The following is a 17,351-nucleotide window of genomic DNA, read 5'->3' on the forward strand; positions in this document are numbered from 1 at the left end:
ATTTACTTTATCTCAGTTCTAAAATATATTAAACAAAAATAATTGTCATAATAAACTATATATAAAATTCTCAATCTTTTAAGATCAATTTTCATATATTTATTATATATATATGAATGTGTAAACAAAACTAAATGTGGACGTGGACACTAAAGCGCGGATAACAGAATTATAAATTAGTTGTAGAGATGGACATCTGAACAAAATTATAAACTAGTTGTGGACATGGACAATATTCTTTCGATTTCATCAATAAGCTCGGGATCTAAATTAAACTCTAATCAAATTTACATCAATCCACATCATAACAAAGCGCAAATTCCTTAGATCGGAAATCTCTGACATGCAAGATCCATTACTCTCAGAAGGTAAACGCTTCTTCGATTTTTCTCTCCGCTCATACTCACAATATCATCTCTTTCTCATCTTGATTGAAGTTTAATTGCATATAATTTATCAAAGAAGCCAAGTGCTTGTGTTGGAGATAAAAGAGTTTGTGTCCAAGTTTATGGTATAATTTTAGTAACATGAGTCCATGTCCACGTATTGTTGTATAGTTTTATGGAATCAAAACAAAGAGTTTGTCCACGTTATCTACTATAAACACATTAACATCACATGTCCACACATTACTCATCACTCATCCACAAATCACCTGTCCACAAATGACCCAACCACACATCACTCGTCTACAAATCACTCGTCCACAAATCAGTCATCCACAAGTGTTGTTTCCATTGAGGGCAAAATTGTCCACAATCTGTCGCTGACTCACAACAAAGTGTGTCACATGTAAGAAGAGTCTCTAGGTGTAATAGAAAGTCAAAAAGTGTCCCTTAATGTAATCAACTCAAGTTTAAAAGCTTAATGTAATCAACTCAAGTTTAAAAGCTTTTCCGATAGATTTGGAGTTTAATTTCTAGATGATACAATTTCTTAAAGATTATAAGATACAATTTATATGAGATTTCAAAGTAACGCAGGCAGAACTTTGTTTTGGTCGTATCTTGAAGGAAATCACGTTTATCGAAAATGTCACATACGCAAAACTGTTCACAAACATTATGTATACAGTGTAGAAAGAGTTGATTACACTAAGATTGTTATAAATCATATTGTGGATGTCCATAACCGGCGGTCCGGTCCATGACCGGCCCAATACCTAGAGGGAGAGAGGCGGCCATAGGAGAGAGAGAGAGAGGCGGCTTAGACTTAGAGAGAAGGGGAAACCCTAGTTTTCTTTTCTTTGTATTTGTACACTTTCCATATTTATGTCTTTCCCTTTATCTTTTTGTAATTCTCATATATAAGGGCACCATATGTTATGATTAATGATAAGAACTTACAGATTCTAATCCTTAAGGTTACAACATGTTATCAGCACGATAGCCTCTAGCCCTAAGCCCCACGAAATATTTTTCAAATCAGCCGAAAATCATCAAACCCTAAACGAAAAGGAATCTGCCTCGGAACTTCAAAGAGACCGTTCTCCCAAACCGTGAGGACCCAGAAAACGATCAAGATATCAAATCGAAGCTCTTGCCGAAACGAATCAGTTAGTGCAAACAGCTTGTCGATCTGACCACCGAAGCGCCCTCACGTACAGATACAGTGCCTGCCGATTTGCTTTGGAAACCAAATCCGATTCCAACAAAGATTTTCTAACCGAACTCAACTCCTGTGCAAGTCTAATATCAACAAGGAGTTCAGGCTGAGAGGAGTTGCTGCCCGTGTGATCTAACTCTCTTTTCCATTCAGATCAAAAGGAGTTCATAGCTCGTTCGCGACAGACGATCAAGGCGTTCCCAATTAGACGTTCGCGACCCGATAGAAGCGACTCGATCCATTCCAGCTCGCGTCTCCGATCAGCCTCAATCCGTTCGTGCTTCCGTTCGCGACAACATCAACTCGCGACTCGATCAGCACGTTGGACAGCTCGCGTTCCGTTCCCGATCAGCTCGCGGTTCATCTCATTGGTGGTTCAGTTCAACAATCATCTAAGGTTAAAGGTAATTCAAAACCTAAGAACCTATAATCGAATTTGGATTGTTTGATAAAGAATGAAACACTAAAATCCTAATCTTTATGAATCAAAAACATAGGGTAATAGATCAAAACCCTAATGAGTAAATCGAAGCTCAAAAGTTCGATACCCCAAACCCTAAATCGAGATTGATCTATTAATCTATTAAAATCGAAATCCTTAATGGTTTTGAATCTCAAATCAAACTCCTTTGATTTAAGATCAAAATCAAAACCCTAAACCCTAATTTGAAAATCATTTTGATTGTTTGAATTTGAATCTGAATTGATTGTTTTGATCACCTAGAACTGTTGCTAAGATTGTTTAATCTCGAATTTGATATTGAATTGATTGAAACCTTATTTTGATAGTTTTAATTAAAATCACTTGATCATATCATATCTTGGTCGTGCGGCTTGTTGCATCATTCATACATAAACTGATCACATTGATTGATTGCAATTACACTTAGAACTTTATGCTAGGGTGGTATTGAATTGAAATCAAATAGTCGTATGATTGATCTTTGACTTGGCCGTGTGATTGATGTTTGTGCATTGCCATATTGATTGCATCATATGAACTGATAGAAACCATCTATGCTAGGATTGTAATTACACAATGAACTGAATGCATTAAAACGAATTGTTTGAATCCTTGGCGGTGCGGCTTGTTTCCTGTTTTGGCCGTGAGGCTTGTTTCTTGGTCGTAAGGCTTATTGCTTTGTTTGAACATTGAAATTAATCCTAAAGATCTAAAATTATCAATCTATGACTTCAGATGTCGAAAATCAAAAACTTAGATTTTGCTGCCCTAAATCTCTCTGGAGATAATTACCTTCAATGGTCGCTTGATGCTAAGATCATCCTTAAATCCAAGGGACTCGGTGAGTGTATTACCAAGGAAAATAATGCCAATGAGAAAGATCGATACAGAGCCATCTTGATCATCCGCCATCATCTAATTGAGAGTCTCAAAGATCAGTATATGACCATTGAGAATCCTTTATATCTTTGGAATGAATTGAAATCGAGATATGATCACCAGAGAACGGTGATCTTACCAAAGGCTCGGTTTGATTGGAAGAATCTCAGAATCCAGGACTTTAAGTCTGTGGACGAGTATAACTCGACACTGTTTAAGATTGTTTCAAAATTGAAACTGTGTGGTGAAAGTATTATGGATCAGGATATGCTTGAGAAAACCTTTTCCACTTTCCAGACAAGCAATGTGCTGTTACAACAACAGTACCGTGAGAAAGGTTTCACGACCTAAGCTAATCTTATTTCTTGTCTCGTGCTCGCTGAGCAGAACAATGAATTATTGATGAGAAACAGTGAAATGAGACCTCCTGGCTCAGCCCCACCACCTGAAGCACACGCCACCGAGGAAAACAAAGAATCCCATCACGTCCAAGGAAACGGCCATCATGGCCGTGGTCGAGGAAATAGGAACGGACATGGCCGTGGTCGAAGCTCCTTTGGCCGCGGGTGAGGGAATCAACATGGTCGAGACCATGGTCGTGACCGTGGCTCATTTGGACGAGGTCATGGTCGCGGCCGTGACTCTTTATTTAAACCTCAACACTCGACCACTTCAAGCAAATCAATGTGCCATAGATGTGGTATGGGCAATCATTGGGCTAAGACTTGTAGGACTCCCAAGCATCTAATTGATCTCTATCAAGAGAGTTTGAAAGGGAAGAATCATAAAGCCCATATGACTTATCAAGATGATGAAAATGATTTCAATCATGATAAAGACGATCTTATGGATTATGAAACTTCAGATTGTCTAAAAGACTGAAAAATGATTTCGACATTTGTAATATAAATTATGTGTTCTTTGCTTTGGTGTTTTTTCATTTCTATGTTGTCATTTCTTTGAACTTGTTTAAAACTTAAAATCTGATCATAAAATTACTCCTTGGCCGAAATCTATAAGAATCCTAGAACCATTCGGATTTGGCCTGGCCGAAACTTATGTTTGGCCTAATGAACAATGTAAAGCTTGACCAAATGTAAAGCTTGGCCTAGCTTAAATCTTGATCAAATGCAAAGTTTGAATTCTCTTGGCCAACCTTAAATGACCTTGACCGAAGGCAAAAGCTTGGTCAAAGACAAACATTAACCGTTTTCCTTGGCCACAAAGGTGAAACCTTGGCCAAATAGGAAATCCTTTGGCCAAATTGAAATTTCTATTGGCCAAATATGAAATCTAGTCAAACTAATAAAATCATTTTGGCCGAATTTAAAACCCTATTAATCTATTCAGACTTAATTTATTTCTGGCTATTTGTTGCACACCTTGATTTATTTAATGCATGATGTTTTCAAAATTACTGTCTAAGGGAAAAAAAATTGATATTAAATTACCAAAGTTTGGGATTCAATACGAGAAAAATGAACATTAAGTGTTATTATCTCGAGGGGGAGAATCAGATAATCCCAAAATCCCTAAATAAGTTAAGCATCCACGACAACAATAGCCCAAATAGAACTCGGCCAAAATCAAATCTGAAAAATGAAATTGCACACCATAAAAATTATATGGAGATTAATGATTGGCAAACCGGTATGCCATTTCGGTTAAGTATGCGACATTCTATTGAATGGTTTAAGATATGATGCCCCTTTGAATAAGGGAATTGATAATAAGAGTATTCACCATGATATTTCAAAAATAAGCAAGGAATTTCGTGGGCTTGATCACCCACAGATGGACTGATCATATATGACGACATATGGTTGTACATATCCTTGTCAAAATCTGCAATAAGTTTGCAAGAGTAATTGGTGATACCGGTGGATTTATGAATCCTTATAAGTTGCAGCAAAATTTGTTCGCATAATGCGAAAGAACAAATAGAGACTTTCCCATAAATTTGATAAAGGGTCATGAATTAATGTTCCCATATAGAGAACTTAAATAAGTTGCTCCACCACAAAGTTATAAGATTGGATCTGAAATTGAATTAAGTGTATACGTTGGATATAAATCTCCATAAGAATACATAAGGCCACGGGTGATATGATTAAGGCTAAGCCATGGATTAGATAAACATAAGGCCACGGGTGATATGATTAAGGCTAAGCCATGGATTAGATAAATCTGTATATCCAACATCAGGGAGACAAATAATAAGCTGGTAAACGATTTCGAGAATGAATAATGATCCTCAAATATGAATATAGAATAAGAGTCCAAATAATGAATTATTCTCAGAACTTGAACAAGTCAATTGCCAGACATGTTTGATGACCCAAACTGAAATATACCAGCGGGTTATGCTCTAATAAAATTGATATTGGACTTAGTTAAGATAAGACGGTTTCATATATGTATTACTCGAAAATAAGAAGAGCATAAAATTGAAATGGCAGATCTGAAATTAAGGTTGTCCAAAGGAAACCTTAGACAAGACCATGAACAAAGATCACGTACCTAAAAATAATATGATCTAAATTCATTATGTCATGTCTAGATTATAAATGGAACCGGTAAAATAATATCGACGTCGATGATGATATAATATTTGAATACAAAAGCGCTTGACAAAAGCAAGGATCATGAAACCAACGTCTATCATAGAGTGCACTCAGAGAAATTGATTAAGCAAATTGATAATGCTATAAGACGTGGTATATGAAATCTCTTAAGAGAAGAGATGTAGTCAAACTAGTTGGACATAAATAAGTTTTTGGTGAGAATACATAATAAGAATGGCGAAATTGCATAAGGTTCCCACAAAGACCTGAAATCAATTATAAAGGAGACATACTCCTTTGTGGTGGATGCAACGACATTCTGATTCCTTATAAGTCTGGCAAATAAAATACATACCTATACGGTCCACTGGATAACAAAATTTATGTAAAAGTTCCAGAGGGTATCGAACTACCGAACATCAAGTTCTCGAGAACAATATTGAATATCCTAGGAACCTCTGGAGAAATTTCCCAAAGATAGAACACATCAAGAAAGAATTCGAATTCAACATGAAAGGTTTTGGGAAAACAAGATTATATATTGGATTATACATTGAGCACCTTGAAAAGAAAATCCTTATGCATCAGATGACATACATAACGTGCTCAAGAAGTTTGATATGGACTAAGTTTATGAATTGAAAAGTCCCATATTTATAAGGTCCCTCAATTTAAAAAAAAAAAAGATAATTTCGGCCCTAATGAAGAAAATGAGGAGATCATTGGTCCCGAAATGCCATGTCTAAGTGCCATAAAGTTTTGACGGATTTGGCGATCCATACAAGGCTAGATAAATAATTTGTCGTAATCTATTAGCTAGATGTAGCTCATGATCGACCCAAAGGCACTGGAACGAGATTAAACATGTTCTTCGTTACCTGTAAGGAACGAAAGACTTGAGTCTATTTTATACTAACCATAACAAAGATGGTTTAGTTGGCTTTGCTGATGCATGTTATTTATCAGATCCACACAATGCTCGATCACAGACAGGCTATGTCCTTACACATGGAGGTACGGCCATATCATGGCGTTCCATGAATCAGACGATCGCGGCCACATATTCGAACCATTCGGAAATATTGGCCATACATGAGGCCAGCCGCGAGTGTGTCTGGTTGAGGTCGATGACCCAACATGTCCGATCAAATTGTGGGATGACCGAGTGCGAGAAGCCGACATGTTCACCAAATCACTTCATACCTGCACGTTCAGGAAGTTCACGCATCAGATTGTGATGCGTAGACTGAAAGATCTTCAGTGATGTTCAGAACAGGGGGAGTATACGTGTTTTACTCTTTTTCCTTCACCATAGTTTTGTCCTACTGGGTTTTCCTGGTAAGGTTTTAATGAGGCAACATCTAAAGCGTATTACCATCCCTGTATGGTTATGACATCAAGGTGGGAGTGTTATAAATCATATTGTGGATGTCCATAACCGGCCCGGTCCATGACCGGCCCAATACCTAGAGAGAGAGAGGCGGCTGCAGGAGAGAGAGAGAGAGAGAGAGGCGGCTTAGACTTAGAGAGAAGGAGAAACCCTAATTTCTTTTTCCTTGTATTTGTACACTTTCCATATTTATGTCTTTCCTTTTATCTCTTTGTAATTCCCATATATAAGGGTACCATATGTTATGATTAATGATAAGAACTTACAGATTATAATCCTTAAGTTTACAACAAAGAGACACTTTTTGACTTTCTATTACATCTAGAGACACTTTTTACATGTGACACAATTTGTTGTGGAGAGCAACAGATTGTGGACAATTTTGCCCTTAATGGAAATGACACTTGTGGATGGGTGATTTGTGGACGAATGATGCGTAGTTGGGTGATTTGTGGATGTGTGATGTGTGGATGAGTGATGTTAATGTGTTTATAATAGATAACGTGGACAAACTCTCTGTTTTGATTCCATAAAACTATACAACAATACGTGGACATGGATTCATGTTACTAAAATTATACCGTAAAACGTGGACAAGGACTCTATTATATTCAATACAAACATTTGGCTTCTTCAGCTCAATTGATAAATTATCTGCAATTAAACTTCAATCAAAATGAGAAAGAAATGATATTGTGAGTATGAGCGGAGAGAAAAATCGAAGAAGCGTTTACCTTTTGTCGGAGAGTAATAGATCTTGCATGTTATAGATTTCTGATCTAAGGAATTTGCGCTTTGTCATGATGTGGAAGAATGTAATTTTGATTAGAGTTTAATTTAGATTCTGAGCTGATGAATGGAATTGAAAGAATATTGTTCATATCCACAACTAGTTTATAATTATGTTAAGATGTTCATGTCCACAATTAATTTATAATTCTGTTATCCACGTTTTGGTGTCCACGTCCATATTTTGTTTACACATTAATGTATATAATATATATGAACATGGATCTTAAAAAATAGAGAATTTTATATATAGTTTATTATGACAATTAAATGAAATAATAAGAGAATAGAGATTCTCTTTAGTTTAAGGTTATACGAGTATTTTTGACAAAAAAAAGGTATGTCTCAAAGTGATAAGTGTATTTTAGTGTAATTTGAATGTGAGAAATTGTATGTAGAAAAAAGTATTTTGAGTACAGTTTAGATATTGTTATTTACTCCTCGAATATTTATTTTGTTTTACATTAGATCTCTAACTAATTTCTGAATAATTCAGGTACTCATGACCTTCCTTCCTTCCCCTTTGAGAAAACAATCTTCTTCCTCATTCGATCCAGACCAATTAAAAGCTTTCCCCTTTCCCCCTTCGTCTTCTCGCTGTCAAGCTTCCACCTTTCTCCACCACTCTCACTCTCCCAAATCTCAATCGCTCTCTCTCCGATCAAAAACCCTCTCTCAGATCTAATGTCAGAAGGGTACGCGATCGAGCTCTACTTCGACCCAGCGCTGGAGAACCAAGTCCTCAAAGCCTGGAACGTCTTCGCCCGCCGCCAAATCAGCACCAAGCTCATCACCACCGAGTCCCGCCCCCACCTCACCCTCCTCTCCACCTCCTTCCTCGACTCCTCCAAGCTCGAGCCCATCCTCAAAGCCTTCGCGTCCAAGCAAGAGCCTCTCCCTCTCTCCTTCTCCTCCATCGGGAGCTTCTCCGGCGACAACAACGCCCTCTTCCTCTCCCCCACGCCCTCCCTCTCCCTCCTCCAGCTCCAGGCTCAGCTAATCGACGCTGTGAGGAAAGAAGGTTTCGAGATCGGCGAGGAGTATCGTCAGGACTCGTGGGTCCCGTTCTGTCCCGTGGCGGTCGATGTGCCTCGGGCTCGTATGGCTGAGGCTTTCTCGGTGTTGAGGGACTTGAAGATGCCCGTGAGTGGGTATGCGATGGATGTTGGGGTCGTTGAGTTCTCTCCTGTTCGTGAAGTCTTCTCTTTTGCTCTTGGTAACAACTTGGAGTAGTCTTGATTGTTCTCAGTTTGTGTCTTAATGTTGGTTTTTTTAGCTTATTGGGTTTATGTAATTTGATGGAACAGTACAGAAAGCTATGTACTTTGCTTAAGAACTTAGCTGTTTTGTGTCTGTTTCAGTATTGTGTTGGATCAGGTTTTATATAAAAGATTTGATCTTTCTTGTTCTGCAGAGCTTCTCCATATGCTTGAAATGTTCTCTGCAGATTAGAGTTAAAACTCGGATTATTTATTAATCTGAGCGAGCGATTATGCTTTTGTGTTTGTTGCACCAATATGGTTTGCTCGAAGCTGTTTCTCTGTTCCATGTCTTGCAGGATTCAACTGCTTATCAGCGTGAATCATTACTTTATGCAGAAGATCTGGGGCAAGTATGTATATGAGGTAAATGAAAGTGATGGGTGTTGTATTGAGGCAATGTTCAATAACTTGCTAAGTGGTGGTGGTTGGAGGCCTTATAGAAGTTTATTGTTTAAACGGTAGACCAATTTTTCGAATGTCTAGACCGATTTCAAGAAAAAACACATGTCTACAAAAATTGTTTAGATTCGATTTGCCGACTAGGCAGATCTTTAGAATACTGGTATTGAGTATTGTATAAACTCTATGTAACAACAGAGATATCTAAAAGCAGAAGCAAAAAAAAAAAAAAAAAATCTGATGGTACTTATTCATAAGGAAATGTGAAAGAATGTTTTAACTTTTTGTTTGTTTATCCATGAATGATCATCTTAACTGTCTAAGTATCGCCATTAGAAAGTCGTTCCACGCATCAATAGGCCCAGGCAAGCACCAGTGGACGCAATCATTGTAACCTTTCATCCATTTGTTACCCCAGTGACTATTCGGATGGCCGTCTGGTCTCATCAGCATAACCCTAGTCACATCCAAAACACCAAACTTCTTCTTCCCCTTGTGGTCGCCTTTCGTTATAACTTCAAGCTGTTCAATCTGAGATGTCCTGATCTTCATCTCGTTGCTCTGCAGATCTATCTGGTTAACACCAAAAGGGCTCGTCCTCCTGCACGATCCTCCTGTATCCCAAGTACCATTCTCGAAATGGGCAGGTGAAATGGTCCTCATGATGGTTTCTAAATCACTCTTGCAGTTCTGGCACTCGTTGATGTGCTTAAAGACCGATGAGTAAACAAGCTTAAACCCTTGGTCAGGACTAAGCTGTGTCATGTTTGGTTCGTTACAGTAGATGCAACCTAGGGTTTCATCTCCTCGGTGTATGAATATTGGTCTGAAGAACCAGTGAGCAGCCGAGACAATAGCAATGTCTGTATTTGGCAGACCCTTGAACCATCCTTCATCCATCTTGCTAATATCTATATCAAACAATCCAGTTCCGGTCTTGTTACCGTCTACTCTCTCATGTTCCTCCACAAGAAACTTAGTCCAAGAGGTAGAGAGTGTGAAATCATGGTTAGGAAAGTACCATATCCTGTTTTTGTCTTCTCCATCTTTGTAGATATCCTTAGGGGTTTCTTCCTGCGCAAGTAAACACTATTATTCAATTTTCTTGTAAACAAAGCAAGATACATCTCCTTAGAAAAAGATTTAAAGTTCACCATTGACAACAAGCAAAGAAGAGATTCCATGTGGTTTCTTGCTACAGAATCACCAATAAAACTCATCTTCTTGCCTCTAACCATATTGAGAAACTCCTTGGGATTAAACCTAGGAAGGTCGCAGCCATCAGGTTTCCATCTCCAAAACAAGAAATCTCTGTCTAATCTCCCATGTTTAATGCAGTTCTTGGAGTCAGGAAGCGTAGAACAGCTTGAGTTTGTGTACAGAGATCCTCTTTTGTCTGGAACCCAATGTCCCTTGAACAAATCACATTTAGGATCTAACCAAACCACAACAACAACAAAAGATAACACAAATCAATAAAATTTTAAATTAAAAAAAAAACAAATCTACAAAATTCTGAGACTTTATCAAAAGAACAAACAAAAAGTGAATCATTACAAAGCTGAGAGGTTTCAGACAAAAGCAAAACACATGAACTAGTTCAACATAAAATCATACACGTTTGTAAGGGTACAAATAATCTACAATCCTCATATTAATCAACATAAAACCATATATATACGTATATATATACTATATACAAGATTTTTGTTTGAAAATGTTTTATATTCTCATTGTTATACCTTACCGATTTGAGGGTGCAGGGTGAGAAAGTTTTGATCCGAGATGAAAGGATTCTGATGGAAGACAAAGAAGCCTGTGAAGAAGATAGTTATACAAAGAGAAGACAAGACGAATGGTGATAATCTTGCCATGTTTGTTACAATCCATCTCTCTGTTTTGTCTGAACTTTCTCGGAAAATGGATGATGATTTCATCGTTGCATGTCGATCATCCCAAGAATCATACCCACGCATATGTAAATCTATTTATATACACGAACACACGAAGAGATTATTCCTTTATTCTGTGTTTTCTTGAACTTTAGTTTTTGGTTGTAAAAATGAAAATTTTAGAAAGATGAAAGGAAGGAGAAAAAAAGGTTAATAATGGTGATTTATGGATGAATTTGTGTGACTACTTTTTTTAAAGATTATTTTCTTTTTATATAGTTTTGACTGCTTTTTCAATGATGATGTAACTGCAGCCGTCAGATGAAGAGACGTGGCCTTCGACGAGGTGGTGTTGGTTTGCATGTGGATTTTTTTATATACGTTAAAGCATATTTCACGGCGTAATCTCTTGTTTCCTCTTTGTAGAAAATCTGTTGCCACTTTTTGTATAATTCTTTACTTATTTTGTAACGCGTATCATTCTTCTCCTTTTTGGCCATATCCCAACTTTTTGATTGATATAAAATAGATTTCTGAATTTTAAGAACAAATTTTCAACACAAATGTTATCATTAGTACTCGGCAGAAATTTATAAAATACTGAGAGGTGGATTTCGCAAAAAAACAAAAAAAAAAAACTCTTTTCATTTAATAAAAATAGTATATGTACAGTTGAAATGATCAGCTTTCACTTACCATTGATAAATTTCTTTTGATCAAACATATAAAAATAACAAACACAATAGAAAAAAGTTTGTAGGAAATGCTCAAAATTATATTTTAATTAATTTAATATAGCTATTGTTGGTTGTAAGTCTTTCATGAATGACAAATTCTTGCCATGTAAAATACTTATGAATAACTGAACTTAGCAAAAGTGAAATTCTAGAAAATCTAAAGTAACATTGAAAAGTTGAAATAGTTATACAATCAATAAAACATTTGATTTAATATATTCAAGTTAAGAAACTTGGATTTTCAATATCCTGGACAATATTTTGCATATCAGCATCGAAATCTAAAATTTAAATTCACCATTTAAAATTTGACGTATAATCTAGCTAATATTACCATCTTATATATTATAAAGAAGAGTTCTTTCACTCCTCCATGGCGCCACATGTGCGTCCACGTCAGAAATTCGTTGCATGAGAAGACAACACGTGTCCAGTCGGTTCATTCACATCTTTCGTCAATGGATTCCGACATGGTGGAGATCGCTCCTCCTGCGTTTGCTTGGTGTTCGACAATTCTATAAGTCCACAAAGGTTGAATCTTTGTATCCTTTTGTGTAGTAAATAAACCGAAAACTAATATATAAACTGAACCAAACCAAATTAAATATGGTTCCAATGTGGTAGTTGATTTTTATAAAACCGAAATACAGAAAAACAAAAAATAAAATCGAACCAAATCAGGATTGAACATGTCTAATTGTTGTGATTTTTAAAATTATGAGAGCTTTCATTGATTCGGAACAACATACACAATTTGGCTTCGATTGTAGCTGCCAAAAGTTGTGGTTGGAAACAAATCGCTTATATGGCTACCAATTAGTAAGATGACTATGGTAGAATTGGTTATTAAGAACGGTTAGAGAATGTGGAAGAAATAAGCATTTGGTTCTGATTTTAGACTGTATATTCATGAAGAGAGTACATGAGATAACTGTGTTTCAAAAAAAAAAAGAGTACATGAGAACTAATTTACATTAGTATAAAAACAAATTCTATGACGAAAGGCTTTTAGATGATAGTATACAAATTGTTAGTTCGAGATAAGAGCCGATGATGGGAATCTCAATAATTTTGAAGGATAATTCATCTAACAAATGCAGCGATACGTATACATTTTAGATTAAAAAAAAAACTATTTTCGTTTTTAAAAGTTATTTTGGTTATAATACAAAATTTTTTTTAAAAAAAATTAAATGTGTCGTATCCATAATTCCATATCATGTTTGCTAACTGCAATACTGTTCTTCGATGTATACGTTATGCATATCACATTGATAAGAAGAAAGTTGTACAATGGAACGAAACTCTATAAACTAATAATGTTGAGATTTTAAAATTTTATTAATTTATAAAAATATTAATTTACAAAAAATTTCTTATTTAGATTTTTTATTTTAATATATATTTATTATAAGATAAGAAAAATATTTGATTTTACTATATAGACATTCATTGTTATTTTTCAAAATTTAACATTTATATTAATTTTATTATATTATATTATTTGGTCTGAATAATATATATTGCATAGAATTTAAATGTTGTTTTAGATATAATATTACTAAATCTCATCAAAAAAATATTAAGTGTTAAGAAAAAATAAAAAATAATTTTATTGTGAATATAAAACAAACAGTATAATAATAAACTCTTACTTATATAAAATATGAATACATATAAATTATTAATTTATAATTATAATGGGACCATATACTTACATAGAATTTTCTAAAAAAATATTATCTTATTATTTTATCGATTTATATCAAATTTTTAATCTGTCCAAGTTAGGACCGACGAAATTTATTGATTTATAGAGATTATTAATTTATCGAGTATTAATTTATAGAGGTTCTACTGTATTTTGAATCAGGTTCGCACATGACAAGCTCAAATTCACAAATCTAATCAAATGCTAGGTATTCAACTTTGGATCGTCATTCGTCAAGAACTTTCATCATCTCTCTCATAATTTATACATGAATGTTTAAGCAACTCTAGCCTTTTAGGTAGAGTTTTATTCCAAATTATGTTCATTAAAGAGATCATCAAAACTGTTAGTACAAGTAAAGATTGAATTTTAGAAGCCGAAGAAAAACAATTCCTGGAAGTGATTATGTATCAGTCGTGAAATATTACATGACTTAGTAGAAGAAATGCTACAGAAAAAGAAACTGTATACTTGACTTGAAGACTGGAGTTGGAGGCCTAAAGATAGATTAGAATTGGAGGTTAAGCAAGGAAAGATTTACATCGTAGAGGACAAAATCACTGAGAAATAATTTGTAGAAATTTTGAAAATATTCCATAAGAAAGATATGAGAATATTTCTTTTTTTGAGAAATTGGATAGGGGAACCATGAAATCCACTAGTATAAGTAGGTAATGAGGTGCTTTATATTTGGCACCACCTTAAAAGATCAAGCATAAGAATTTTAGGGTTCAATATATGTGAACACAAAACATAAGGCTAAGGGACTATGAGGAGTTCTTGGGTTATGTATACATCCTTGAACGTGTTTGGATAGTGTTTTTGTTTAAGTGATACTTGTAAGTACAATTGAAAATGGAACTATCAATAAACTTTTTCTTTGTAAGAGAAAACTTCTTCGTTATATGTTGTAGTACTTTATGTCATATATATAATACATAGTACCACAATTTACTCCATCAGACCATCATTGCACTTTAATAATCTTGTATTGTAACCAAGTCCATGTAGATTGTAGACAACTTTTTTTTTTTTTATGAACCACTTGGTTGCAATTGAAACAGAGTTACTTGATAAGGACTTTATTTAAATCATAATTCAAATCAATGTAGTATTTAAGAGTCAATCCAATTCTAAGTGGTTTCAATACAAAGAGAATACATGTTCATATTTAAGCTAAGTGCATTCAATGTAATGAAGTGATTAGATTTAACTAACAAGACTCTAAGACAATAAATTAACAAACTTTCAAGCAATAGGATAAAGGAGGAATCATTGGTTTAGAAATTTGATTTCAAATGACTAAGATCCAATCTAAAATGGCAAAGTATCAATCAACATATTTCTTTAAGTCTAGACAACAATCCTAAACAAGTTCTTTGTCAAGATAAATGTTTATTTACTCTTATTGATTAAACATCAAATGCCTTTGGTTTATGTCAATCAAGCAATCATTAAGAACATGTCATTTAACTATCTAGGCTTCCCTAGCATCAAATCTCTTTGGTAGGGTAAGCAAAGAGCAAGTTGAGTTGGCTCAGACATTTCATCGAACACCTTCCGGATAATGAAATGTCTAGAGTTCTAATCTAAAGATGTCAAATCTAGATTAGCATTAAGATCACTTAATCAAGCAAAAAAACATATTATTCTAACTCTAAACACTCTAGATCATCACTTAATCATCCTAACCCATGAATCCAAAGATGACTACTCACTCATATTATCATGGTAGACACTAAATCATTAGTTGATCTAAGTCTAAACATGATTAATGATGAAAGCAATCAAGTAAACACAAAAGATAATGACCAAGATTAGATCTTTCACCCCAAAAGTGGTTTTTGATTAGATAGAAAACAAGATAAGTCCAAATTTTGGTCTAAAAAATATTTATAGAAGCCTAAAAAACGAGCTGGACCAATCCAACAAACCTAGGTTGGCCCATAAAAACTTAGGTCTTTTCGTCTGTAGTGACCTGATAAAGTCGCTACAGGTGGTCCCTATGCTCATAGCGACTTGTCTTGCCCGCTAGGACACTTGGGTGCTTCAGAAGTCTTGATCCCATAGCGACCATTTAATGTCGCTATGGGTGGCCGCTGTAGAAGGCGCTCCAATAGCGACTCATGAAGGCTGCTACGTAATGCCGCTATGGTACTTGGCCGTTTCAGGCTTCCGTCTCGTAGCGACTACACCATGCCGCTACGCCTGGGCGCTGTGATTCGCGCTTCATATATAGCGACCACCTGAAGTCACTACGGTCTGGCCTCTATGATACTTAGCCCAAAAATCTGTCTACGCCTCATTTTGACTCCAAAGTTTTCCAATCACCTCCAAATCTACTAAATAGCTTCTCCAACACCTGATGTATGTGGACTAATGCATGATAATTCAATCTAGACATACCTAAATACTAGTCTAAATGATTAATATACATACCAAATGATTGCTTAGAACTATGAAAAATAGAAGATATCATTACTCCTCAAAGGGAGCGTTTACAGAAGAAAGCAAACCTGACTTAGTTACAAAATCAGGGAGCGTTTACAAAAGAAAGAAAACCTGACTTAGTTACAAAATCAGCGGTTACATTGCCCAAACGAGGGATAAAAGAGAATGAGATAATTTCGAACCTACAGCTCCAGTGGCGAATTCAAGAAATTTTTTATGAGGGGTCAATTATTATATAATAAAAGTGTCAGTAGGGGAATTTGAAACCGGATCTGTTGGTTTTGAAACCGGATCTGTTGGTTCACAGATAATCTTTTCAACCAAATGGCCACTCTCGTCTAAGATGTAAAGCTAACAAATTTTATTTATAACATATTTGTGGTGTTAAGTGACACCATAATCCTCAACGTTCAGTCAAACAATAAGCTATGAAGTTCAGCTGTTGACAAAGAGAAGTTGAGGGTTTAACAATAGATTTTGAATCAGAGAAAAGTATCAGTTGAGAGAAATCGTTAGTGACTGCAGACAATTCTTGTTGTGTGTTTGTAAGCATAAAAATATAAAAATGAACTCAATCAGTTTTTTCCTTTCTTGTATATTTCCTTTTCATAAAATCTGCGAATGAATAGTCATTAGTTACGTACAAACCATAAGACAATCCTTAAAAATACCAAAACACAATACTAAACTCTTTGATCAATTAGTACAGGTTCAAGGGGTTGGATGTTTTATTCTTGTTGAGAAGGATATATTTTTCTAAAGAAAATTAATTTAACATAGTTTGAACTTCGTCCTACAGAGATATACGGATCTTTTGAGTCCAAAATTTTATAGTCATTTAAAAAGAATAGTATAAATTATGAGAATATATTTTGGTTCTTCTTATACTCTACTGATGGAGGGGGAGGGGGATCCAGTGGCAATTCCCACTTATTCTTGGAGATCAGGACCCATTAACAGTAAGTATTGATTTTACACCACCTTGAACCACTCTTAATTTGGATGGACTGATGAGACAGACAAACGTTTATAAGGTTTGCCTCATAATTCAACTACTTCTGAGCTTAAATATACGTATTCTGCAACAATCTATTTTGAACTATTGATCAGCTATTGGTTTCAATTCAGTGGCAATTCCCACTCATTCTTGGAGATCAGGACCCATTAACAGTAAGTATTGATTTTACACCACCTTGAACCACTCTTAAT

The 17,351-nt window shown here is 35.3% G+C and overlaps 2 protein-coding genes across 3 annotated transcripts; one reads left to right on the plus strand and one right to left on the minus strand.

Annotated features, from left to right (window-relative positions):
- The first annotated feature begins 8,142 nt into the window (after positions 1–8,142).
- On the plus strand, positions 8,143–9,472 carry LOC111208228. Of its 2 annotated transcripts, XM_022707138.2 has the most exons (2): positions 8,170–8,906; positions 9,249–9,472. In XM_022707138.2, exons 1-2 carry the CDS (start codon positions 8,375–8,377, stop codon positions 9,269–9,271), a joined length of 555 nt encoding a protein of 184 aa, XP_022562859.2. In that variant the 5' UTR covers positions 8,170–8,374; the 3' UTR covers positions 9,272–9,472. The 2 variants fall into 2 exon arrangements, with proteins under 2 accessions (XP_022562861.2, XP_022562859.2); XM_022707140.2 differs by lacking the exon at positions 9,249–9,472 and having other exon boundaries at positions 8,143–9,099.
- Positions 9,473–9,616: 144 nt separating this feature from the next.
- On the minus strand, positions 9,617–11,550 carry LOC111208226 (xyloglucan O-acetyltransferase 2-like). Its single transcript, XM_022707136.2, has 3 exons — positions 11,099–11,550; positions 10,506–10,786; positions 9,617–10,425 (listed from the first exon to the last, which is right to left on the minus strand). Exons 1-3 carry the CDS (start codon positions 11,325–11,327, stop codon positions 9,658–9,660), a joined length of 1,278 nt encoding a protein of 425 aa, XP_022562857.2. The 5' UTR covers positions 11,328–11,550; the 3' UTR covers positions 9,617–9,657.
- Between the last annotated feature and the right edge of the window lie 5,801 nt (positions 11,551–17,351).

The sequence above is a fragment of the Brassica napus genome, chromosome C7 (assembly GCF_020379485.1).
Source record: "Brassica napus cultivar Da-Ae chromosome C7, Da-Ae, whole genome shotgun sequence".
Taxonomy (NCBI): domain Eukaryota; kingdom Viridiplantae; phylum Streptophyta; class Magnoliopsida; order Brassicales; family Brassicaceae; genus Brassica; species Brassica napus.